At 41.9% G+C, this 25108-nt stretch overlaps 1 protein-coding gene across 6 annotated transcripts in view; it reads right to left on the bottom strand.

Annotated features, from left to right (window-relative positions):
- The window catches only part of FRMPD1 (FERM and PDZ domain containing 1), a 145398-nt gene that overhangs the window by 48164 nt on the left and 72126 nt on the right, over window positions 1-25108 (bottom strand). For 5 of the 6 annotated variants that reach the window (XM_046642740.1, XM_046642710.1, XM_046642704.1 and 2 more), the window contains one exon: window positions 6682-6786. In XM_046642740.1, the coding sequence (XP_046498696.1) occupies window positions 6682-6786 (105 nt within the window). Of the gene's footprint in view, window positions 1-6681; window positions 6787-21855; window positions 21916-25108 lie in introns of those variants that run through there. The other variant, XM_046642725.1, reaches the window with a different exon arrangement.

The raw sequence follows: 25108 nt of genomic DNA, 5'->3' as shown, positions 1-25108 counted from the left end.
GGAGTGACTGCTAATACGCATGGAGTTTTTTTGGGGTGATGAAAATCTTCCAAAATTGCTTGTGGTGATGGTTGTACATCTCTGTGAGTACACTAAAAAGCAATGGATGGTACACTGTAAGTAGATGAATTGTATTGTGTATAAACTATATCTCAATAAAGCTGTTGAAAATAAGTAAATCAATTTTAAAAAATAAGATCCTGGGAGAAAAATGCTTACAATACAAACACATGAAGAATGGGCATAAGTGGGGTTCCTCAACAACTGTAGAGAAACGGGGCTGTGGGGCCTCACCCCTGAGCAGCATCGGTCGCTTTGGCCCAAAGTCTCGATTTGACATTTTCCCTGAAGCCCACATTTCAGCTTTTGTTTGGAGAGGGCTTGCTTAAGAACATGACCAAACTGTGGCCTCTCCTCACAGAGAAGGTTCAATATTTGACGGGGAGCTGAAGGAAATGAGCTCTGTAGCAAGATTTCCTCCTCTGAAGCATCTTATAAATATCAAACTGAGCGCTGACAATCCAAAAGCCTGTGTCTGCTGCCTTCGTGTGGGCTCATTCCTCAATCTGAGGCGATCCCTATGATTTTACATTGGACCAGCATAAGACCTATGGCTACCCCAACGGAATTCCTGTCAGATAACTGGATCCGGCCTGAGGGAGAAGTAGAAAAACATGGTCAATTTATCACAAAAACAGTCTCATGTAGACTAATCCTTTATTTTATGGGTCATAATTTCATATGAGCTGATCAATAATGACAAAAAGGAAAAACACCAGATGGAAATAGATTATGCCACAAATATTCTCCGGCTTTTTATCTGCTCTCTGATACAAGTTCCAACCTATTTCACCTCAATCTTGTAACAACAAAGAATTCACCTGAGTTCCAGCAGGATGTGGAGAAACCACTTTGAATCTTGGTTTAAACACTGTGTTACGTTCAGCTTGAGTGATTTTAAAAAGCTAAAGTTTGTTATAAGCCGGATTTTTAATCTAAAGTTTATTCAAGAAAGAATACAGGTAGTGGTCCGTACTAGGAAGAAATTTAGCATGTAGTCATATCCCAGGGCTCTGCGGAGGCTGTGACAGTTTCCAGGGAGCACTGACTGCATATGTTGTGAGTACAGCGCTAAAGGGCAAAGGCCTAGAGCTGCGAGGAGAAGTTACCCCATTACTGCAGATGCAGTGCCGGACCTTCCAGCCAGCCCGTCCTCCTCCTCGAATCTTTTCACTTATGCCCATGGGTCAAAAAGCAGCAAAAAACTGGGACCTGAAATAGTCTTTCTACATCATTAGGAATATTCGAAAGGTCAAATAACTCCATCCCTATAATTAGTAAATAGGCTATTTATGATTATAATGAACAAGTAGATTTGAAAAGCATGTAAAACCAACAACAAGGCTTCTGAGACTAAGGTGCCATGATGCCTGTGTGTGTGCATGTGCACATTTGTGCACAGGTATGCCTGTGTGTGTGTGCACGTGTGTGCAGACAGGTACAAGTGTGTTCATCAGTTTTAAGATTCAAGGTAAGTTGAAAGAAATCTTTTAAGCCCTGAGGACAAAACCAAGCACGAAGAAGAAGGCATCAAGTTGCATTAAGCTCTGTATGTTTCTCTAAGTCTTGCCCTATAAAGCAAACACTCCCAGATGAACCATGAGAGAGTTCAGTAAATCTTATGACGATTTGTTTTAATAGAACAACAAAATTGTTCTAAATTTCACATGGAAGAATAGGCAGGTAAGAGTAAAAACTGAAAATGAAGAGCAATAAAAGTCTAGCTTAACAGATACTAAATGTAAATAGTTTTAAGACAGGTGTGTGACAACAGGCAGCTGGCTCAAGGGAACAGAACAGCGTGCCTAGAAAGAGATCCAATCTCCCACCATAGAAAGAATTTCATCTACGATAAACGAGGGGCCAAATCAGTGAAGAAAGGATTACTCACAGCTAACGGTGATGCAAACAACTACTCACTACCTGGGAAAAAACCAAGTTAGCCCTTCACTCATAGCCTATGCTAAAATAAACTCCAAATTAAAGAATTAAATACAAAATAATTTGAACTACATAATTTGAACAATTAAATTGAAAATTAATTAATTAATTAAATTATTGGGTGAGGATTTTCTAAGCTTAGAAGCAATCAAAGAAATTCACCAAGAGAATACCATTTATGTAGCTAACATAAAAACCGAAACTTTTGTAGGAGAGAAAAAAATTGGTATAATTAAGTGAAAAAGTATACTATAATCTAAGTCTCATTTTATCACTTCTGCAGTTATACAAAGCTGTTAAAAAGATAATTTAGATCAAAGCAAAATGATTAAAAATTATTTTATGACGTAATGTCACCATGTTGCAGCTTTTATTAAGTAGTTTGTATTGTATTACATATGCAGACATTCAACACATGTCACAGAGATGATTTGTCTCTCACTGACTGTAAATGTTATTCTTGTATTGGAATGTGGGGGCAAGTAGTGAGAGCAGTCATTTCAGCACATCTGGGTAATCCCGCAGCCCTGCAGCTATAGGGGCCACTGAGCTTGCGTCTCCCCAGGTGCATACTCACTCAGACTGAGTGCTGCTGCCTGAATCAAAGCAACTTTGAAAACACCCATTTTAAGATGCATTATAAAGCTCTAACATTACCTGAGGTTCATAAAAGTTATCAATTTGGGGGCTGGCCCAGTGGCACAGCGGTTAAGTGCGCACATTCTGCTTCAGTGGCCCAGGGTTTGCCGGTTCCGATCCCGGGTGTGGACATGGCACTGCTTGGCAAGCCATGCTGTGGCAGGCATCCCACATATAAAGTAGAGGAAGATGGGCACGGATGTTAGTTCAGGGCCACTCTTCCTCAGCAAAAAGAGGAGGATTGGCAGCAGATGTTAGCTCAGGGCTAATCTTCCTAAAAAAAAAAAAAAAAAAAAAAACCCCAAACAACCCCATATCATGTATAACACAAAGAGTGACCCCCAATGTAAACTATGAACTTTAGCTAAGAATAATGTATCAGTATTGGCTCATCAGTGGTAACAAACAGACCACATTAAACACCAAAATGTTAATTGTAGGGGAAACTGTGTATGTGGCCAAGGGCAGGAAGGGGGTATATAGAAACGCTATGTACTTGCTGCTCAATATTTCTGCAAACCTAAAACTTCACTAAAAATAAAGTCTATTGGGGCTGGCCCCGTGGCCGAGTGATTAAGTTCGCACACTCTGCTTCGGTGGCCCAGAGTTTCACCAGTTCAGATCCTGGGTGTGGACATGGCACCACTCATCAGGTCATGCTGAGGCAGGTGTCCCACATATTTAAAAAAAAAAAAAAAAAGTGGAGGAAGATGGGCACGGATGTTAGCTCAGGGCCAGACTTCCTCAGCAAAAGGAGGAGGATTGGCAGCAGATGTTAGCTCAGGGCTAATCGTCCTCAAAAAAAAAAAGGTGTTATCAATTTGTTTAGTAACATTTGGAAATGGTAATAGTTATTTTTGACTCATTTGTTCCTAGACAATTCAATAGTCAGAGAGAAAGTTTAAATGTTATGGAAAAATGGCAGTTACAAGTGAAGCAAGTACAAATGGCTGAAATGATTGGAAGCTTTTAAAAGTCTGAAAAAAAATAGCAGGATTGCTAAAATATGCATGTAAAACTATACGACTACTCGTGAATGCTTCCTCTTTCTAGACTACAGAAAACATTTCAATGCACTTCTTTCATTTCTTGCCCTGGCTATCAGGGAATTCAGAGCCAATGTTGGTACTCAAATGCTAAAGCCTATGTCTAATTAGTTTGCAATCTATTTATAACATTTCTAGTCTTTATTTAAAATTTTCTACGTTTTAAAACTGTAAGCCATCAAAAATTCCTTTTAGAAGAAGGAAGGATGTAAAATTTAAATATATTTTAATAAATAATATAGTCCCTTACTATGAAAGCCCTTAATAAAAATTTATTGAACATCTATTACATACTATGCACTCTTCCAGAGCTGAAGATACTTTGTAAAACAAGACCATCCTGATCCTGGGTCTCGTGTGCCACAGGAGGGTTGGGGGAGAAGGTCACGCAATAAACAGGTGAGGAGGTAGACAAGGAATAAGTAAAGAATGGATACATTGTTATAAAATGTGGTGAGGGGGTAAGTACTCTGAAGGAAACAAACAGGGGGACCCAAGGTGCCGAGGAAGCAGGAGGAAGAACGGGAGGCTGGAGAGTCAGACCAGGGCCAGCTCATAAAGGGCCTTGCAGGAGAAACGGCTGGAGCAGAGAGTGAGCGACCATGGCAGTGCCCCCAGGGACACAGAGCGCGAGAGAGCTGAGGTATGTTTGAAAGCGGACTGACAGGAGCAGCTGATGGGATGGATACAGAATGTGAGGAAGAGAGAAAAATTTAGGATGACTCCCAGGTTTCTTGATCAAGCAACTGCATGGTAGGTGGTACTATTGACTCTACTCCAAGGAAATTACAGTTATTTACCCCAAACTTAGCTTTCCAGTTCTTGATGATTTTCAAGTAATCTGAGGACACTAATAACCCAGCCTAGATCAAGGTTGCAGGATTAGAGATGGTGGGGGGTGAGGGGTGGGCACAGGGGGTGAAGGGGAGCACTTATGTGGTAACAGTCAAGAAATAATGTACAACTGAAATCTCACATTGATGTAAACTATTATGAACTCAATAAAAAAAAATTGGAAAAAAAAAAGGAATGAAATACTGAGAGATGCCATAACATGGACAAACCTTGTGCACATTGTGCTAAGTGAAAGAAGCCAGTCACAAAAGACCACATATTGTGTGATCCCATTCATGTGAAATATCCAGAACAGGCAAACCTAAAGAGTTGGAAAGTAGAGGAGTGGGTGCCTAGGCTGGGAGGACAGAGTTTTCTGGAGGGGTATTGAAAATGTCCTAAAAGTAGATTGTGGTGATTGTTGCACAATTCTGTATATACGCTAAATATATACTATAAATCACCGAATTGTATACTTTGAGTAAATTGTACGGTATGTGAAACGAATCTCAAAAAAGATGTACAAAAAAAACTTCCTAGATGTCAGTGTCACCTATTATTTACATTCTCTGAGAGAAGCAGGATATTAGAGAGTTCCAAGGTCAAATATTTAGACAACATCAAGTTAAAGTTACACAGGTCTCTTTTCTGCAGGAATTCTCAGAGCCCTTAATGTGCTACAGTGCACTACGAATCACCAAGCGGGGTGGGCGGGTGGGCAGGAGCAGGCTGCACCACTCCCCCAACGTGCCCGGCCGCGGTATCTTTACGGAGCAGCACCGCATCGCAGAAGACTAGGTGTTGCAGAACCCGCTGTAGGAAACAACGTGCTGAGCCGTTTTCCCACTGATTCACCAAGTACCACTCCACCACTTGCAATGTCCTGGAACTCAGTCACCTCTGGGCTATCAACTGAGGCTGATATTTTCCCTGCCCTCATGGAGCTTACAGTCCAAAAGACAGAAAAGGGAAGTGCTCAAATGAGTGAACACACAGGGAGGAGCACATGCTGATGCGACGAATCAAATACTACGGGCCCCGTGGGAGAGATTAATTCCGACTGCAGGAACACTTCCTGGAAGACCCAGCATTTCAGCCCGACTTTGAACTGTGGGTGGGTCCTGGACACACGGAGATAGGAGGAAGGGACCTGGTACAGCAGGCCAAGGCTAAGGGGCAGAAGGGTAAGAGGGAGTGCTTGTATCAGGGAACGATGAGTACTGCATTTTAGCTAGAGTATCACGCGAACGAAGCAGAGCAGTAAGACAAATAGCTGTAAAGGACTGTAGGTCGATCACGGAGAGCCTTGAATGTCAAACCAAAAATGTTTAAACTCGTCCTATAAGAAATGGGGACCCATCAAACTTCTCTGAGCAGGGGGTGGGGATGGTCCTAAACAAGTCAGTCTCTGAGCCTCAGGTGTTTCATCTGTAAAATGGGGCTAATTCTTCCAGCCTTATCTCATGGCAGCAGACGAGGATCAGAGCGCTCGGCTGCAGGGCAGTGCAGCCCTGAACAGGGTTTATCACGCAGGAGCAGAACAGCTGTTTCCAGTCCCTTCGGAAGAATGTGTCTCAGAAACACCCGACACGTGATATTTCATCTCTGTGGCAGGGCCAGATGGGAAATCTGAGATGGAAAACAAACGCTTCAAAACAGAACATATTTTAGTTCTCTCGTAGCACTCAAATCAGATCTGTATTTGATTTCATTTTATTTTGTTTAGAATGAAACAGGGACTGCAAGGAAGGAACGGCTGCTAGAAACAAAGCTGGGGAGAGAATAGAAACAGCAGACTGCCTGACCCTCACATCGAGTACTAAGACAAGGGGTGTGTGTGTGAGGGTGCCTATGTTCCACAGTGTATGTGCACGTGTGAGTAAGTATGAGTGTTAGTCTCTGAAAATGTGTGCATGAGTTTGGTGTGAGTATGTCTGTGGGTGCACGCTGAGGGACGCAGAGGGAAGAGTTGGAAGGGGGACAGAGAGAAAGGCACTTCACCAAAACTGCTGACCTGTTTGCGCTTCTCCCACCGTACAGCATAAGAAGAAAGCAAGCCAGAGACGGTGATCCCAAAGTGTTGCCAAGACTGGGAAAACTTCCACCCCCAGGGACAGCCGAGCTTTACAGACAGAAATCTCCGCCAGCTCAGGAGCCTTACCGGGCCGAGCTGTCCCGGGAGCGCCGAAGCCATCTTGCCACCATTTGCTCTATTCTGTGTGCTTTCCGTGTCTGAAATAAACTGGTCTCCAGCTCTTCCATTTACCTGAAAGGAAGAAGAGTTTTCTTAAGATGCTAACCAAAATATTTTGAAGAGGACTCTGACAAATCACTATGATGCTTCCTACATTTGCCCATTTTAAGACATGCTGATCAAATAACTAGGGCTCCTTCTATCTGAAGTTTACATAAACAGGCGCCCAGTGTCCACAGAGCAAACAACTTCAGCAGCCCTCTGCCCCAAGGAGTCCACAGTCTTGTGGTCAACAGACTGGCTTTACATCTTAAACAGTTAAACGTAATGACTAGGGAATAAAATAGATAAGTTTTCTCAAACTGTGACTGTGACCCATGGTAAGAAACACACCTTACTACCTGCAGCCCCCCCCACCCCCGCCCTCAGCTTTGTGTGCAACCGGAGAGCGCAGCTCGGCCCGGGGCCGGCAGCAGGAGATGCAGCACCCAGAGCACTCCAGTCGCCTTGTGCCTGTGCGTCTGAGTCCTGCTCCTTTTGCTCAATATTTTATGTTTAATCTTTGAATAGGTAATTCATTTTTATAATTCAAACCCTAGACTGTAAAAAAGATATATGATTACTGTATTGTGTGCTTAAAAATTTGTTAAAAGGGTAGATCTCATGTTAAGTGCTCTTACCAAAATTTTTTAAAAAAAGATACACAGTGAAAGGTCTCCCCTCTATCCTTACCCGCCCCCATCCATCCAGTTCCCATGCCCATACATAACCACTGCTCTCCTTCTCTGTCTGTCTTTCCAGAATTTCTTTATGCCTATACAAGCAAATACAAATATAGATTTTATATGTCCTCTTCTTAAGACAAATGACAGTACACCACACACATTGTTCGGCACCAGGCTTTCTTCTGCTTAGAATATGATATGCTATCCTTGATGTCTTTCCACATCAAGACGTAGAATGCTGCTTCATTCTTTTGGACAACTACTGAGTATTACATTGTATGAATCCACTGTAACTTAAAAAATAGTCCCTCTTGATAGACATTTCAGATATGGCCGATCTTCTGCTATTAGAAACACTGCACTGAATTCTGTTGTAGCTATCACTGCAGCGTGTATGCAATTATGTATCTAGATAAGTTCCCAAATACCGAACTGCTGGGTCAAAAGTTACATACATTTGTGCCCAATGGACATTGTCAGGTTACCAAGACAAATGATATATGTGCTTGAGATTCAAGTTTCATAAAACAATATATATTTATATTTTTTCTAGTTTATTTCACTTTTTAAAACACTGGTCTCAATTCGCCAAATTAATTTTGCAACCCGATAAATAACCACACAAAATAAGATAGAACATTGGGAAACAACCATGGATACAAAGAAAAAAAGGAATAATAAGAAATTATGTTGCTTAACACTACGCAAACACATCTGAAGACCTTGATGACAGGGATAGTTTTCAAGGAAAATATAAATGATATAAGATGACCCTAGAAGATGTAGAAAATTTAAAAAGATAATTACTATAGAAAAGAAAATTGTTAAAGAGCTATCCCCAAAACAGAGTCGCAGGCACAGACAGGTTCAAAGGTGAATTCTTACAAATCTATATGATGTGTCTCACCTTGATGATTTTTGTTTTATTTTAAATGTACACTTTTTATTTTGGAACAATTTTAGATGTATAAAAAGGTTGCAAAGATAATATAGACAGTTCCCATATGCCCTTCATCCAGCTTTCCCTGACGTTAACATCTTACATAATCATCATACCTTTGTCAAAACTAAGAAATTAACATTGGTCTAATAATATTAAAAAACCATAGACTTTATTCAGATTTCACCAGTTTTTCCATTAGTGTCTTTTTCTGTTCCAGGATCCAATCCAGCATACCGTGTTACTTTTAGCCAGCTTAGTTTATTTTTCCCCAGATGATATTTTAGCTGTTTCTAGAGCATAAAGAAGAAAAGCTTCCAAATTCTTTTTAAGCAGCCAGTTTAACATTGATATGAATTCTGATAAAACTAGTACAGTAAGGTAAAAATACAATCTCTCATGAATATCAAAGTAAATATCAACAAATAGAATCTATCAGCAATCAATAGAGTAATAGTGGGATCTATTCCAGGAGTGCGCTAACTAAGGCAGGCAAAAATGAAAGCAGGACACCCCACTCACCACTTTGAAAGCCTAGAGACTTACACTATTCAGTCAGATGGCAGCCAAATACAAATTAGTGAACAAACAACAAAGTCTGCAACCAAAAGAAAATTCCATTTCGATCAAAAGATGTGTCAGTTTAGCTTTTTTTCTACAATGGGATATCAGATCTGAACACTGTCTTCAGTTCTAAGCATCTCACTTTTTAAAAATTATAAAAGGAATAGTAGATTTCTGGTTAAACACAGTGAATTGAAACAATGTCTTAACTTCTTCCTAAACTTTATAAATTATGGTAAATGAGTAAGACAAGGACAAGCCCATAGAATAAAGAGAACAGGAGAGAAGACAAAAGATGAGAGATGAGGGAAGACAGAAATTGTTTGGAGGAGAAGTAACCAAGCAGAGCAAAAGAAACAGAAACCTGTGTGATTTCAGAGCGAGAGTCTGATGAAAAACGAGCTGATCTGCCCTAAAATGGCTCTAACACGCCCTAAGATGAATTAGAGGCAGCAAGGATAAGCGCAGGCAGGGGAGAGCGACAGGACTGCAAATACGGAAACAGGTCTCAGGAAGCAGAGGTTGCATTCACAGGCCCCATCCCACTCCACTTGCCCACCTAGAAACCACCCCTTCCCCACCTTACTGGACACAGCGGCTTATTCTTTGCAGAAATCGAGCAAGAGAGGCTTCAGACTTAGGGAGACCAGGCACAACGGAGGATGCAGGAATGAAAATAGAAGGATTGAGTAAAATTATTCCTGAATGACAAGACCTCTAGTTTCCTCCTTCAGCCAGTTTCCAGAATACTGGCAGCTGGGACTTCACATCCCAAGTAAGAGACCAGAGAATCCTTTCCTGGAGAACTGAACAGCACTGGAGAAAAGATGTTCAGGTCTGATACTTCTGGCAACTTGCTGCCAGATTATCCTGCACTGAAATCTGTTAGTCAGTGAGCCCCCCATCAAATAAACTTCCAATCATTTGTTTTTAGTGCTTTACTCTCATGCATGAAAGGACACTTGAGGAAAGCCTGCACTATGAAAAACCGATCAAAACAAACAGAAAAACTCGGAAGAAACAGAAACAATGCAGGAAACAGAAGAAAAAAATGTTAATCTACAGGCATACCTCATTTTATTGCGCTTTGCTTTATCATGCTTCACAGATATTGCATTTTTTTAACAAGACCCTCCACCAGCAAAAAGATTACGACTTGCTGAAGGCTCAGATGATGGTCAGCATTTTTTTTAGCAATGAAGTATTTTTTCATTAAGATATGTATGTTATTTTTTTAGACATAAGGCTATTAAACCCTTAATGGACTACTGCATAGTATAAACATAACTTTTATACTCACGGGGAAACCAAAAAATTTGTGTGATTCTCTTTATTGCAATACTTCCTTGATTGCAGTGGTCTGGAACTGAACCCACAATATCTCTGAGGTATGCCTGTATAATTTAGGTCCTCAAAAAGATAATATATTACATCCATGAAACAAGAAGATGATTTTCTTTGGAAAAGAACAATCAGAGAACAAGAATGAACACTTGGAAATTAAATATAAGATAGCTGGAATAAAAAAATTCAATTAAAAAGTTGAGAAATGTAGTTAATGAAATATTGTAGAAAGAGTAACCAAAAGCCAAAGACAGTGAAAACAGAAAAGACTAGAAATGTACAGTATTGATCCAGGAGGTCCAATATTCATCCAGTATGAGTTCTGGAAGGAGAGTAAAGGAAATGGAGGTAAGGAAATTGCTAAATAATTCAACAAAATTTCCCCAAAAAACCTAAGTTTCCGGATCAAGCACATCTACTAATTGCCAAACATAATGAATGAAAAGAGATACATATTGAGAAATAACTGTAAAATTTCAGAAACTAGAAACAGAGAATATCTTTGAAACTTCCAGAGCAAAAATAGATCAAACAATTGAAAATAAAAATAGTACTCAATTTCTTAGTAACAACAATGGAAGCTTGAAGACACTGAAGCCATGCCTTCAATTTCTAAAGGGAAACAATTTTCAATATAGAAGTCTATACGCAGCCAAACTACCAATCAAGTAGTAAAGACATTTTCAAATGTTCAGGTCTCAAAAAAATTTACCTCTCATAATACCCTTCCTCAGGATAATACTAAAGGATATGCTCCAGCAAAACAAGGAAGTAAACAAATAAAGAAGAAATGGGATCCAGGAAATTGGGGTTGAAATACAGACAAGAGGCATAGGGAACACCCAGGATGACTGTGAAGGGATGTACTCTGGTAACACCTGTATATAAGCCCTAGAGAGCAACCTGTACAGACTGGTACATGAAGACTGAGGTCTTAGGAAAAAGAAATAAGAATGGATAGATTACCTGATGTGTTTGTGCAGAAAGTTTCACTGAGAGGCTGTTGGAAGGTATGGAAAAGAATGAGCAATAAGTACATGGAAAACTAAGCCAATCAAAAACAGAGAATTATGAAATTCAAGAAAAACAAAAAGGGATACAAGAAAGGAAACAAAATTGTAGTTCACTGCTTGGCTCATCAATGAACAATATTCACATTGTCATAATAATTAAACACTGAAAGATTATTTCTCAAAAACAGTGATATAATAATGTTGGTAGGATATGGTGAGGGGAAGCTAGTGCAGTGGTCTAAGAGGTAAATTCTTATCCACTGTAATAATTGGAGAATGTCTACAATTAATAAATTAGGAAGTGGCAGTGCAAGTATATTTCTCAGAAATATGGATGAAAAAACAGAGGAAACAGCTGGAAGAGTCGAAAGAAGTTGCCTCAAAGAAAAGAAATTAGAGGCTGGGGAGGAATGGGACAGGGACTGCTAATTTCTATCATACGCTCCTTGTACTATTTTGTTTTTTTAACTATTTAATTATTTTAACTTAATTTAAAAAATTGAACATATAATTATAGGAAAACACACAGAAAAATATAATTAAATTGCCTATACTCCCACCTCTCAGAGTTACCAACTGTTAATTTCTCATTCTTTCCTATGTTTTTACATGCTATATATTTTTATTGAAATGAGATATTATTCTTCTCCCACTTATTTCATGAACATCATTCCATATTAATATAATTTAAGCATTTATATAATCTTTTCTGTGTGTGAGGAAGACGGTCCTGAGCTAACCCTGCGACAATCCTCCTCTATTGCGTGTGGGATGCCACCACAGGGTGGCTTGACGAGTGGTGCTGGGTCGGCACGGGCTGGTGAACCCCGGCTGCTGAAGCAGGGGACACAAACTTGACCACTACGCCACCAGGCCAGCCCCTACATAATCATTTTAAATTGCTACATTGTATTTTCTTTGGCCATATCATAATCTATTCAATAAATCTATCATTGGACATTTGTGCTATTTCCAATTTTTCGCTATTATAAAAGCTTTACAATGAACATCCTTATTCATGTTAAATGGCTATTTCCCAGGTATTTTCTTGGGATAAACTGCTAAAAGTGAAATTACTAGATTTATGCATATGTTAATTTTAAAGAATTTGGATGTGTATTGTCAAATTGCTTCCAAGAAAGTACCAATTTGCACTCCTGCCGGGACAGACCTTTGTAAACAGTGAATATTATTATTTTTAAAAAATTTGCTAATAGGATGGAAAATAGTCCCTAATTACTGACTTAAATGTTTATATTTTGAAAAATACAGGAGACAAAAGTAAATATCCATACTCTCATAAACATTGAATATTATCACTTAAAAATTTTGGCTAACGGGATGGAAAGTACCATCTAGTTATTGGTTTTTAAACACGCATATTTTGAAAAATACAGAAAACAAAAGTAAATGTCACACATGATTCCATCACATTAAAATTATTTAAAGTAAGTATCCTACTGCAAGCGTCCAACACAGCCCTTCAGAGGTGACCACTGGTGACAATTTGGTGGGTATTCACACTAACTTTGCCCTAAATCTATAAAACTATATTAAAACGTATAGTCCATAAAGCTATAATCACGCTGTACTCAGTAGTCTGTACCCTATATTTCCTAACCTGTGACTATATCATGGACATCTTTCCAGATCAGAGCTCATTATGGGTTCGATTGGAAGTTATTTGATTACTAGTATCTCTGAACATTTTTCATGCGCTATGGCCATTTATATTTCTTTTTTGTGACTTTACTGTTTCTGGTTTTCCCTTATGTTTCTACTGGAATGTTTGCCTTCTTATTATTGTAAAAGCTCTTTTATAACAAGGATTATTTAACGTCCTCTTGCCAAGCACACAAAACCACAACATATTTCTGTGAGGCTCACTATAGAGAGTCAGGAGCTTAGATTCTAGTGTTCTGACAACACAGAGACGAATCACAAAGGATAGAAGAGGAAACGTCCAGCAATGCCCTCAGGATATTGTTTTCAAATATCAATTGCCTCCTTCAGGCCCATACCAGGAGTGAGTCAGCTGGCAATTTCAGGACACAGCTATTAACTTGGTTGGTCTTACGTCTGAGCATCAGAGTTTCAGCGCCTTCCTATAGGGCTCTAGGATGGTAGCGAGACTTAAAACCAGGCCATATGAAGACTCGTTGCAAAATCAGAGAATGTTTATTCTACAAAGATTTATAGGTGGCCCACATGACTATGGTTTACAAAGAGCCAAAAGGCCACCAGGTGGAAGAGACATATTTCCCATGATTCTGGGATACACAGCCAGGATTAATGGGGGAATGCCACAGGGAGAGACATTCCAGCTCAGGCCAAGGCTAGACCTCTCTAGTGTTCCTCATGATCCGAGGATGGAATAAGTTTTCTCAAGAATTAGCAAGACCCTGGTCACCGAAGGCAGTTGTGCAGAGGCTGAATAAGTAACTCTGCATGGATGTAGAAGGGACATTACACGGGGCACAGGGACCAGATGACTTCTGCAATGCCTCCCATCCATGCAACTTGAGGTCTCTGCTAGATCGAAGAACCAAGCAAGATGGTATTTGTTATAAAGTGTGTTGAAATTCAAAGACCCACATCCGCTGGAGTAGCTGGAAATCCTGAAGTAACTGCAGCACAGGAAGATGTACAATCTCTGCCCTCGACACTGTTTCAGTCTCCAGAGGACTGCGGAGATGTCAGGGATCTCAGGCACAGCCCAGGAGACTGAGGACTGCCAAGCCTTTCCACTCCTTTCGAAGGTCATCAAACTGCAGCGGTTACCTATAGGGGATTGTTACAGAACTGCTGCCAAGTACAATTCAGCCAATTGATTTATATAAACATATCTGTCTTTAATTAAAAGAATTAATTTGCATTATATATCTGGACTGTGGGTAGGCATGTGCCTTCATCAGGGATCCCCAAAGACCAAACAAATGACTACAGCAACCAAGCCATTAAAAGTGCCCCCTGACTCAGCAAGGTCTGAGCAGGGAAGTTTAAAGTCCAGAAAACGATCTGCTAATGGTTTTAATATTAGCCTCGGGATTGCTGGACTAATGGAAGAAAATAAGAGCCCAGATAACCCCCAACATTTGAATTTTCTCTACAATCCCACTGCCAAGAAGTCAGCTGGCCTTGTAACGGTTCTGTCATTCACTGTTGGACCTGTCTTATTGCTAGAAAGTTTCTTTACGTCAAGCTGAATTCCGCCCCTCTGCAGCTCAGCCCTCTGCAGCAATGCTGCCCTCCGACCACTCCTCCCCCACCCCAGCCCGCCACCCAGAACGAACCCGCTCCCGCCTCCACACAGCAGCCTTTCTGCACTTGACATGGCAATCTTGTCGTCGAGCCTCCTCTGCCGCAGACTAAGCATGTTCCATTCCTTCAACAGCTCTTCATACGACAGGATTACTTTAAAACACCTTCCTCCCGGCACATGCCAATTTGGCAAAATCCTTTAAATGGCTTGAATCCCCAAACTGAACACACTTCTGGTTGTCCGGAAGAAAATACTATGAAAAAGACAAACTCTCTCAAAATATTTTGCAAATGAAGAAGACAACTAAATACATCAGGATGATAGCTATCTTAAAAAGCAGGTAGGCAACTAAGGATATAAACCCTCAGAGGGGGTAAAAGAGGTGATGATAAGGCTTCAGGAAATTGGGACCTGCTCTTGAGAAATGAGAACACCCACAGAGGGAGCGGGAAATGGAAGGGAAACTGAAGAGCCAAAAATCACTTTCACTAAACTGAAATTTTAAAATAAAACTGGATAGCAATTCAAGTGAAACTGTCAGACCAAGAATCAGATTGAAGATATTCAGCTTACAAATATTAGGGGCTAGCAGAGAAAAGAGAAAAGGAATGCACAAAATTGTAATCAGAGAGTTAAGGGTAAATTTCTACAGCGGAAAAATATCTGTTTCAAATATAAAGAGCACAAAAAGCGACTCTCAGATAAATGCCTCAGGAAGGCACCTTACACATCAAGTTCTTAAACTTCAAACATTAAAGAATCATCCTTAAAACCTGTTTTAAAAGACGGAAAGAATATGACCATTTGAAAAAGAAAAGATTAGGTTCCTATGTTTTGCAGCATATTATTTAGGGATAGACTCACGCTCATCATTTTTCTCTCTGGAGAATATACAAGCTTTACAAGTGATATTTGAGACTCTGTTCTTGAAAGATATCCCCGGGAACCGTTCTGTGATTTTTTTAAACTACTACTGCAGGTCTTTTGTCAGCTTAGTGTTGCGTTTTTTTCCCCCTATTTCTTCTCTGCTCCTATTACACTGTCAGCAACTTGAGCACAGAGACCATACCTTACCTCGATTTACTTTCTCTCAGGACCTATCACATAGGTTCCAAAAATGTTTGTTGAATGAGTGGATGAATGAAAAAAATTAAAAGCAGAAATAAACTGGAAAATTAGAATAAAATTTCACTTAACAAAGACAAAGTTAATGTGGTCTTTAAAGATTGACAAAACCAATAAACCACTGGTACAAGTTATTATCAACAAAATGAGAAATGAGCAAGACAGACAAACACTAGGGAAATATCCCAGAGAGCGCTATACATGTTATACGCAAATCGTCTACACAAGCTAAGTAATATGGGTGACTTTGGAGGCTATTTCAGGAGTACATCTTTCTAGAGTCTTCCCGGTAAGTCCTTCAGTTTTCCTGAGGGGCAGACTCCTGGGCAACAAGGTCAGCTTCACAGAACAGCGTATCCCAAGATTTCCATATCAATCCTTCAGGATGTAAGTGCACTCTTACCTATCGAGGGATTTTCTTAGACTAGTTTCTTGGGCATAGTGGGAGACACACTTTTCATGTACAGTCTTAAAAGGAGAGGACTCTAAGACCCATACTGGAAGACAAAAATAGGATTCTCACCAATGAAACACCCTGGTAGCCTCGGGGAACCCAGAGGCTGAGCGGTTGATGACATTCTTTCCTGGATGTGCTCAAGACTCCATTTGCCAAAAAAAAAAAAAATCCAATTTACTAAATACACATTCACTGAAAAAACACTCAGTGCAGGTGACCAAGGAGGAGAGATGAATAAGATACAGTCCCCACCTCAGGAAAGGGTCAGCCCCCTTTCTGCTCTCTGCCTGGTGGTGAGAAGTGCCCGGCAAAGTGGTCAGAGTACATGGCTCATTTATTCTATGGTTTCCACAAATTACCTCTATCCTCAGCTATCCTGAGGCTGACCAACTTCAGGAAACTGAGGCAGTACAACACCTTTACCCCAAAAGCAAAGAACCAGAACTAAAAAAACAAAAATTTTGAGGAAATCTATACCTGCAGAAGAAATTTAGAAAGTGAATTTTTTTAAAAAAACCCCACATAGAACTTGATGTGTTGTGTTTATCAAAGAATTAGATCAAGCTCTCTTCCAAAAATTAATAGACAATATTCTTCAACAGAGAAAATGATAGCATGCTACCAAGTTCTTCTAATAATGCAAAGATAGTCTGACAAAACTTACCCTAAAAAGGGACATATAGGTCAATCTCATGCACGAAATACTCAGAAATAAGATCCTAGCCAGAAAATGTTAATAATTCTTGAAGCTGGGAGATGGGTATGTAAAGTTAATTTTATTGTTCTCTATACTTTGCGTACATTTAAAATTCTTAATAAATTTGTTTTTTAATTAAAAAAACTATTTCCAGCAAAATCCAGCAAAAACACCAAGAATAATCCTAAGAAAGAAAAGTTCAATTTAAGGAAAACTATTAATATATTTTAATTAATAGAAAAAAATAATAAAGTAGATGATCATATCATAAGATGCTGGAAAATCATTTGTTACATGGAATCTAATCTCTTTGATTTAAAAAAACTGGAAATACTAGGAAATTTAATATTATTTTAGAAAGAAAAATAGATGTCTTCCACTTAAAGAGAAAATAAAATTAGAGTGTCCATCACAGCATTAGAGTTGCTGGCCAGTGCAATGCAACATGAAAGAGAAATGAGCGATAAATACAGCAAAGGCACTTAAACCACCAGTGCCTACAGGTGGCACAACTGCATGTGGGACTTAATTTCGAAATAAGAGAGACGAATAACCCGAGCAAAATTGTTCAGTTGTGAAGACTTAGGAGACTTTACAAACAATCACAAGTATTGGAATGGACTATACGAGTAAAAGGAGTCTGGACTCGTTCTGAATGGTCCTAAAGTAAGAACTCACCTAAGCTCAAGAAGACAAATTTTGACTCAATGTAAAGAACTTGTTCTTTTTAAATTTTCTTAAGTAAATGTTAAAACGGACACAAAAGTAGACAGAATAGTATCGCGAATCTCCACGCACTCATGGAGTTAGCTTTACCATTTATCCATTTGCCCATCTTGTAAAGACTTTTCCTAATCAGAGCTATCAAAATGGCACTGGGCTGCCCCGGTGGAGAGAGGGTTCTCATTGCTGAAGTGTAGGAGAAATACAAAAGATATCAGCAGGTCAGGGATCCCGTGGGGGACAGTCAAAACCACACTAGATCAATATGTGTCTTCCAAGTCTGAGAGTCAATGATTTAGGAGGTGAGAGGAATCCACGGTGTGACCTAGTCTGGGTGAGATCATAAACAACTTGAAAGCAGGGTTTTTTCCTCTTGGTCATCTCTGTATCTCCAGCTCCAAACCTAAGGAGATATCCAAAAGCCTGATAAGTGTTTGTTAAATGACAAACGATGAATGGAACACAAAATGGGATGGTGCAACTTCTACATGAGTAACAAACAGAAAAAAATAATAAAATATAAACCTTCTTACAACACCTATCTCCAATATACACAGGGTCGAAGGATATAAACCAACTGTTGGTGCAAGAAAAAAAACACAAGAAACCAAAATACATGGCAAATACCCAGCCTCTGAACAATTTTGAATAATGACAGAAATAAATCTTCTCTTAAACTACCATAAATAAAAGTTTTAAAACTTCTTGCCCTTCCTGCCTTGGCTCCTACGACATCTGTCTCCTCCTTCCTCCAGCCTCTCAGACTACACCTGCTCTGCCTTCCTCACAACCTCCTCTTCCCTCCATCACCTAATTCTAGGTTTTGGTTCTCATCTCCCTTCTCATCTAAACAAAGGGTCCCTATGATTTCTAAGCCAGTGGTTTCCAAACTTCGCTGCACATTAGAATCACCTGGGGAGATTTTAACACTCTCAGATGGTACCCGAGACCCCTAGACCAATTAAATCACAATGTTCGAGGGTGCAAGCCAGACAAGGATAGTTCTTAAAGGCCCTCCCCCTCCCCCAGTGATTCCAAAGGACAGCAAAGTTTGAGACTTACTGCTCTAAACAGTCTCTATGGGGGTATCATTTACTCCCACAGCTTCAGCTGCTTTGAGAACCATCTGCCTCTTTAGGGTCTCTACTAAGATATGCTATAAGCACTCGAACCAGTTATATCTAAAACAGAATTCACCATCTTTCTTTGCTCCTCCTCTGAGGTAGAACATCTTGTTGAAGGAGACTACCATTTAATTCTCTAACTGCCCAAGTCAAAAATTTGGGAATCCTTTTTGACTCTTTCTCCCTGTTTCATGCCCCACATTGAGCCAGTCACCAAGTTCTATTAACTTTGCCCCCAGTTATCTTATTTCTCGCTTCCTCTCCTTTCTTAGTGCTACTGCCATAGTTCAAACTCGGATTCTGTCTGAAATACCTCCTAGCCAGTCTCTCTGCTTCTAGGTATACCCTCCATCAATCTAGCCTCTATACAGCTGCCAAAGTGATATAACACGAAATCCTAATTACGTCACTTCTATTTTCAAAATCCTTCCGTGGTTCTCCATCTTTAGGATAAAGTCTGAGCTCAAGAATTAGAATAATATTAATAACAATTAATTAACAATACTACTATTTAGTATGTGCCAGGGAGTAGGCTAAGCAATTTACATTTGTTATCTTATTCAATGCTTATCACAAGCCTCATTTACAAAAAGGAAACTGAGGCAGGGAGAAGTTAAGTAATCCGGCCAAGAGCACACAGCAGGGAAGCAGCAGAAGTGGAACTCCAGATTAGCTTGCTTGTCTCTGGGGCTGGACTCAACCATCCGCCCCAGTGCCTCCCTCCCACCTTGGGGTGGCAGTCAAAGCCTTTTGTGTGATCTGGCCCTGGCTGCTTCTCTGTCTCACCCCCCTCACACTGTGCACGCCAGCCGAACTTAATCACACATTGCTCCCCAACCAGGCCCTAGTTTCCCGCACCCTCCAGCCTCTGCAAATGCTGTTCCCTCTTCCTGGTTCACACCCTCCTGCCTGTCACCCACCAAATTCCGACGCCCACATCAACGAGCAGGCGCCGGAGTACACTGGACCAGCACAGAACACTGCCCCCTCCGGCTTATTTTCTCGTCTGTAAAAACAACTGCAACGATTCCTGCCCAACTACCACCCAGGGTTGGTTTAACGTTTGCACTCCATTATGTTGTGACAATTCTTTGAAAACTATAAAGTTCTACACAAATGTGCCCAAGAGAAACCTCTTTTTCTGAGGTAGTGTGAGTTCAGTTGTACGACCAAATTTGTCTGAGGCAAAAGTTTGAAGTATGAGAAGTTTATCCACCATAAAAAGGAACAAAGTCCCAAAACACGCTACCACATGGATGAACCTTGCAAACATTATGCCAAGTGAAAGAAGCCAGGCACAGAAGGCCACTTATCTGTGATTCCTTTTATTGAAATGTCCAGAATAGGTAAATGCATACGGACAGAAAATTGATTAATGGCTGTCAGAGGCTGCGGGGAAAAAGGAGAAATAAGAATTGACTAATAGGTAAGGGGTGTCTTTCTGGGTGATGAAAATGTTCTGAAAGTAGACAGTGGTGATGATCGCACAACCTTGTGAATATACTAAAAACTACTGAATTGTACACTTTAAAAGAGTGAATTATATCTCAAGGTTTAGAAGAGAAGTTTATCTGTGGTACTCGGCTCCTCCCTTCTGTGCCTCCCGTTGGTGGTAAGTGACACCCCGACTCCTACAAGGAGCCTGTTTTTCTCATATCCTTCCCCCGATCCTTTCTTGGTAAAACCCAGAACACTGGTTCCCTAAAAGGATTAGAGGCACACAGAGGGCTGGTTACAACACAAACTGCGGGGGCCCCAGAGTCTCTGATTCTGGAGGTGTAGAGCGGGGCCCCAGAATTTGCATTTCTAACTTCCCTCTAGAGAAAACCCAGGACATGATGAAGGAGCGCTGACCTGGAAGGCAGGAGGCCGGGGTTCTCTTCCTGCCTTTGTCTCTGATTAAGTCTGGAATTGCACTAGTCTCCAAACCTCTGCTTCTCTCTTTTTAGCTCCACATTGAATTTCTCTAATCCCAATCCTAAAATTGTATTATCTCATCACTTCCCTCCTTAGGTCCTCCAGGGCTCCCCATCCCTGAAGTCCAAACTCTTCCCAGATGTCCAACTCAATCTCCCACCTCTGCTCTCCTGCACATCCTGGAAAAGGAGGGAGCTAGTGTGAATAGAGCCTATAACATGTCGCTTATTCCTCAGGACAACCCGGCACAGTGGGATCCATCACTCCATTTCGAGGACAAGGAAGCTGCAGCTCGTTGAGCTAAAGAACTTCCTCAAAGTGGTGGAGGGAGCTGAAGTCTCCGTCCTCTCCTCTCACATAATCAGCTGTCCCAGTGCTTCTCTGGCCCTCAAGACAACCCCAGGCGGCCCCTCCTTGTGCATTTGTTCACAATCTCCCACTTTCTGAGACTTACTCAAATCCTCTCTAACCTTCAAAACCCAGTTCAAGCTCCACCACCTCCAGGACGGGTTCCTGCTGGCTGTTCCACCACGTCCCACCCAGTTCCCCAGGCGCAGAGCCACCGTGTTGTATCTCACTCCTCCATCCATCCCGGGACCTCCTCGTCTACGCTCTTGCCTTGTGTTTCCCAACTTCATATGGATTTTGGTCTTGTTTTCTGCCCCCTTGATTGTAAACTTCTTGAGAGTAGGAGAAAGGTGTGCTATTTCTTTACAATCCCTGCAGGATCTAGCAGAATGCACTGAGCTCAAATGAGTTAATCACAGCAGGTTATGAATGTCTGAAATGCTATGGTAAGACCAGAACACTCGAACAATAAGCATCTTTAATTCTTGAGTGTTCTAAGCCAAAAGAAAAAGTTTTCTACAAATATTTTAGGGAAACATATTTCCATTTCTAATGTCCATCATTGGTGTTGCTTGGTTCACTGCCGTGGTCACAGCTCAGTGAAGGCTAAGGGGCTGGCGTCTCACATCTGCATACATTTTCTAACAAGAATTTAGATGAAGATGATGCTTTATCAGAAAAGTGACAGTTCTGAGAAAGGAAGGAGGACTTGCCTATTATTCCACACGCTTATTCCTCCAAGTGTAGTTGCAACCAGACCCCACGAGGAGTTTCAGTGTCTCTGCCCCATGCAGGGATCGCAGTCGAGGCTTTCACTGCAACACGGGCTCTGGCTCTCTGACTTCACAGTCATTTCGCTCACAGTCATGAAGAGTCAGAAGCTAAGTGGAGTTGCTTCTTACCATTCCTTATTTTGGAGTAGCACCGCGCATCACCCCTGTTCCTCCTCCGTCTTTCCTTCCCTCTGTTAGCCTCTGCCTCCAACAGGAATCCCATTTTATGCAAAGGACTTGGAATGCCTGAAAGGAGGTTCATCATGGACCAAAAGAAAAATCAGTGTCTCACAGCTGGTTCTCCTGGTTTTCTAAATCCCTCGCTCACACCGGGTCCCTGGCCGCCAGCACCTTCTGCCATCTCACCTTGCACAAGGTAAAAAGGAGATGCAGGAGGGGGAGCATGGGAAATTCTCTGGATCATCACCCCAGAGCAGCAGTCCCCAAATGACCGTTGACCCCAACCACCCTCATGACTTCCGCTCTGTCAGCCAACTGCCTGACTACCGGACCTGTGGCATACACAGTCTGCATGAAAAGGGTTCTATGGGACAGTGTCAACTACTTTAGCTTCGTCCTAAACAATAGTGTTCATTAAATCACAGGTCTGATCATGCTGGATGTGATTTTTTTTCCCTGGTTCACATTAAAATAAATATGCAACTATTTAAGCAAAAATGTTCATTCACACATCACCTAAAACCATCTGGGGTGCGACACGGTACAAAGACAAACCTTTGGGAAGGACGGGTTCAGGGTACTGTCACGCCACTCAGATTTCACATCTGCCTAACAGGATTAGATGGCTCTTAGGAAGGGCACAGCCTCTTATCTAGCTCAGCACAGATGGCCTCCGCACGGCCCGCTGGGAGCTACTGGGTGGCAGCAGGAATAGTCAGCACGAACGGGGACCGAGGCTGTGCCGTTCTCTTGCTAGTGATCTGAGGGCATGGGGGCCCGGCCACTGCAAGAGGAAGACTGGACGCAGGTCCCACAAGTCATCCGCTTTTTCAGATGGACAGTGAGGCCTGGGAAGCACGTGGGACAGGGCCGATGTGCACAGCAGCACTGTCTGCAAGGCCTCGTCACGGCTGTGCTCGAAGGGGCCCCGTCAGAGCCTCCAAGGTGAACAGCAAGATGACATGACTGAGTTTGCTGTGTCTTCTGAGGCTCCCTGTCTCCACCCTGGTCAAGAAGAGAGCACTGAGTAGGGAGAGGAAAGACCTACAGTCAGGTTCCTGCTCTGCTGCCAGCAGGACACACGACCCATCACACCCCTTGCCTCTCTGAGTCTCAGTTTTCCTACCTGCAAAGTTAAGGGGTTAGGCATGGATAAGCCTTGAAAACACTGTGCTAAGTGAAAGGAGCCAGCCGCCAGAGACCACATATTGTATGATTCCATTCACATGAAAGTCCAGAACAGGCAAACCACAGTGACAGAAAGTAATTGGCGCTTGTTTTGGCTAGGGGACCGGGGAAGAGGTCATAACCAACTGACAAAGCTGACCACCCTCACGAAGCACACGTGCTAGTGGAGGTCTCACTAGGCAAGAAGCCGCACACGTGATAAAGGACGTTCGAGAGTGCTGAGTGCCAGGGAGAAAGGAGAGAGAATGCGATTCTCAGCGCCAGGAGCCGGAAGTCACAGGTCAGGCTGAAGTTCACGCTCTCTGAGATCTCGTTATGGGTTCTCCCACTCACATCTCCAGGGGCCGCGGAGTTCCTCTCCTTCTTTCCAGTTCTCTAAGTCAGTGCTTAGCCGTGACATACCCGAACAACCGTCCCCGTGGTCCCGCTTCCCTTTCCTCCTTTCTGAGTCCACTCTAACATCTACACATTCACTCAAGAAATGCTTATTATCAGCAACAATGTGCAGGTACAGGGGCTGAGGGGAACGGTGAGACAAGCAAGCTCAGTTCTCACCCACCAGGAGTCTGTAATTCACCAAGGGAATCAGAGATATAATCACCTAATTGTAATTCAGAGCAGAATGGAAGAAGTGATCTGCTAGAGACAGGAGCAACGGCTGCAAAGGTTTTGCACCACCCTCTACAGTTTATAAAGCACTCTCATGGGCATGGATGAGCTCATCTGGTGGTCACCTTCTTACACATTTTTTTTCTGAATAAGAAGATTATCCCTGAGCTAACTTCCGCTGCAAATCCTCCTCTTTTTGCTGAGGAAGACTGGCCCTGAGCTAACATCCGTACCCATCTTCCTCCACTTTATATGTGGGATGCCTGCCACAGCATGGCGTGCCAAGCGGTGCCATGTCCACACCTGGGATCGGAACCGGTAAACCCCAGGCTGCCGAAGCAGAACGTGCGAACTCAACCGCTGTGCCACCGGGCCAGCCCTGGTGGTCACCTCCTGATCCTCCTCCTTCTGTGCTGCAACAGTGCTGCTGGGCTCCAGGTTCTTCCCCAGTGACCCTTCATGTCAAGGGCACAGGCCTTGATGGGACCTGGGTTCTACTCCCAACTCTCACTAACCATGTACTAACCATGTATCCTTGGACAAGTACCTTAGCCTCACCGAACCTGTGTGTCATCTGTGACGTGGCTGACTTCATCGACCTCACAGTAAATCAGATAATCTACACAAGGTCCTACCAGAATGCAGGACACAAAGAAAGTCCTCGCTCATGGCAGTGATAACAGTCGAGTTAATTTCAGGTTATCCTCTTGCCTGTACTGTTACTTAACTGTTTCATCTGTGTCTTTTTTGTCTTCCTAACATAATTCCTAGAGTGCATTTTTCTCTAATTGCCCTCACTCCTAACTATCGGGCAATGAATTACTGAATAAGTAAATCAATCAAATGGAAATTGGACTAAGAGAAAGAGAAAAGGCACAGATAACTTTCAGGTTTCTGGTTTGGCTGGCTGGATATGGTGGTCCCTTTCATTAAAGGGGGAAACACTGGGAGGAGGGCAGGTTTGAGAGGAGAGATGAGAATAAATGATTATCCTGAGAGAAGCTGCATATCAAAATCACTGAGATCCTTTAAATAACACGAATGCCCGGCTTCACTCGCCCCAAGATGTTGATTTAACTGGTTTGGAGTGGGGCCTGGGTAGGCTTTGTTAGAAAAGCCCCTGCAACTGTAGCGTGCCGTGAGGGTTGAGCACCATGAGGGTAGAAGGAGCAGAGCTGAGGAAGGAATGCCTGAGCCCTGGTGGCACCCTCATTCCAAGGGCTGAAGACCCAAGGGAGTTCTGAAGGAAACTGAGAAGCGGTCGGAGAGGCCTGAGAGCAACTGGAGGAGTGAGAAGAAAGGTTCAAAAAGGACCATAGAAACAGTTTGGCAGTTCTTCAATATTCAGTTCATTCCAATTCTAATAAACTTAGAATTGCCATTGACCCAGCAGTTCTACTCCCAG

This window comes from Equus quagga, chromosome 1 (genome assembly GCF_021613505.1).
Source record: "Equus quagga isolate Etosha38 chromosome 1, UCLA_HA_Equagga_1.0, whole genome shotgun sequence".
Lineage (NCBI taxonomy): Eukaryota > Metazoa > Chordata > Mammalia > Perissodactyla > Equidae > Equus > Equus quagga.
Note: the sequence above shows the minus strand (reverse complement) of the source record. Positions and strands in the feature narration are given on the sequence as shown.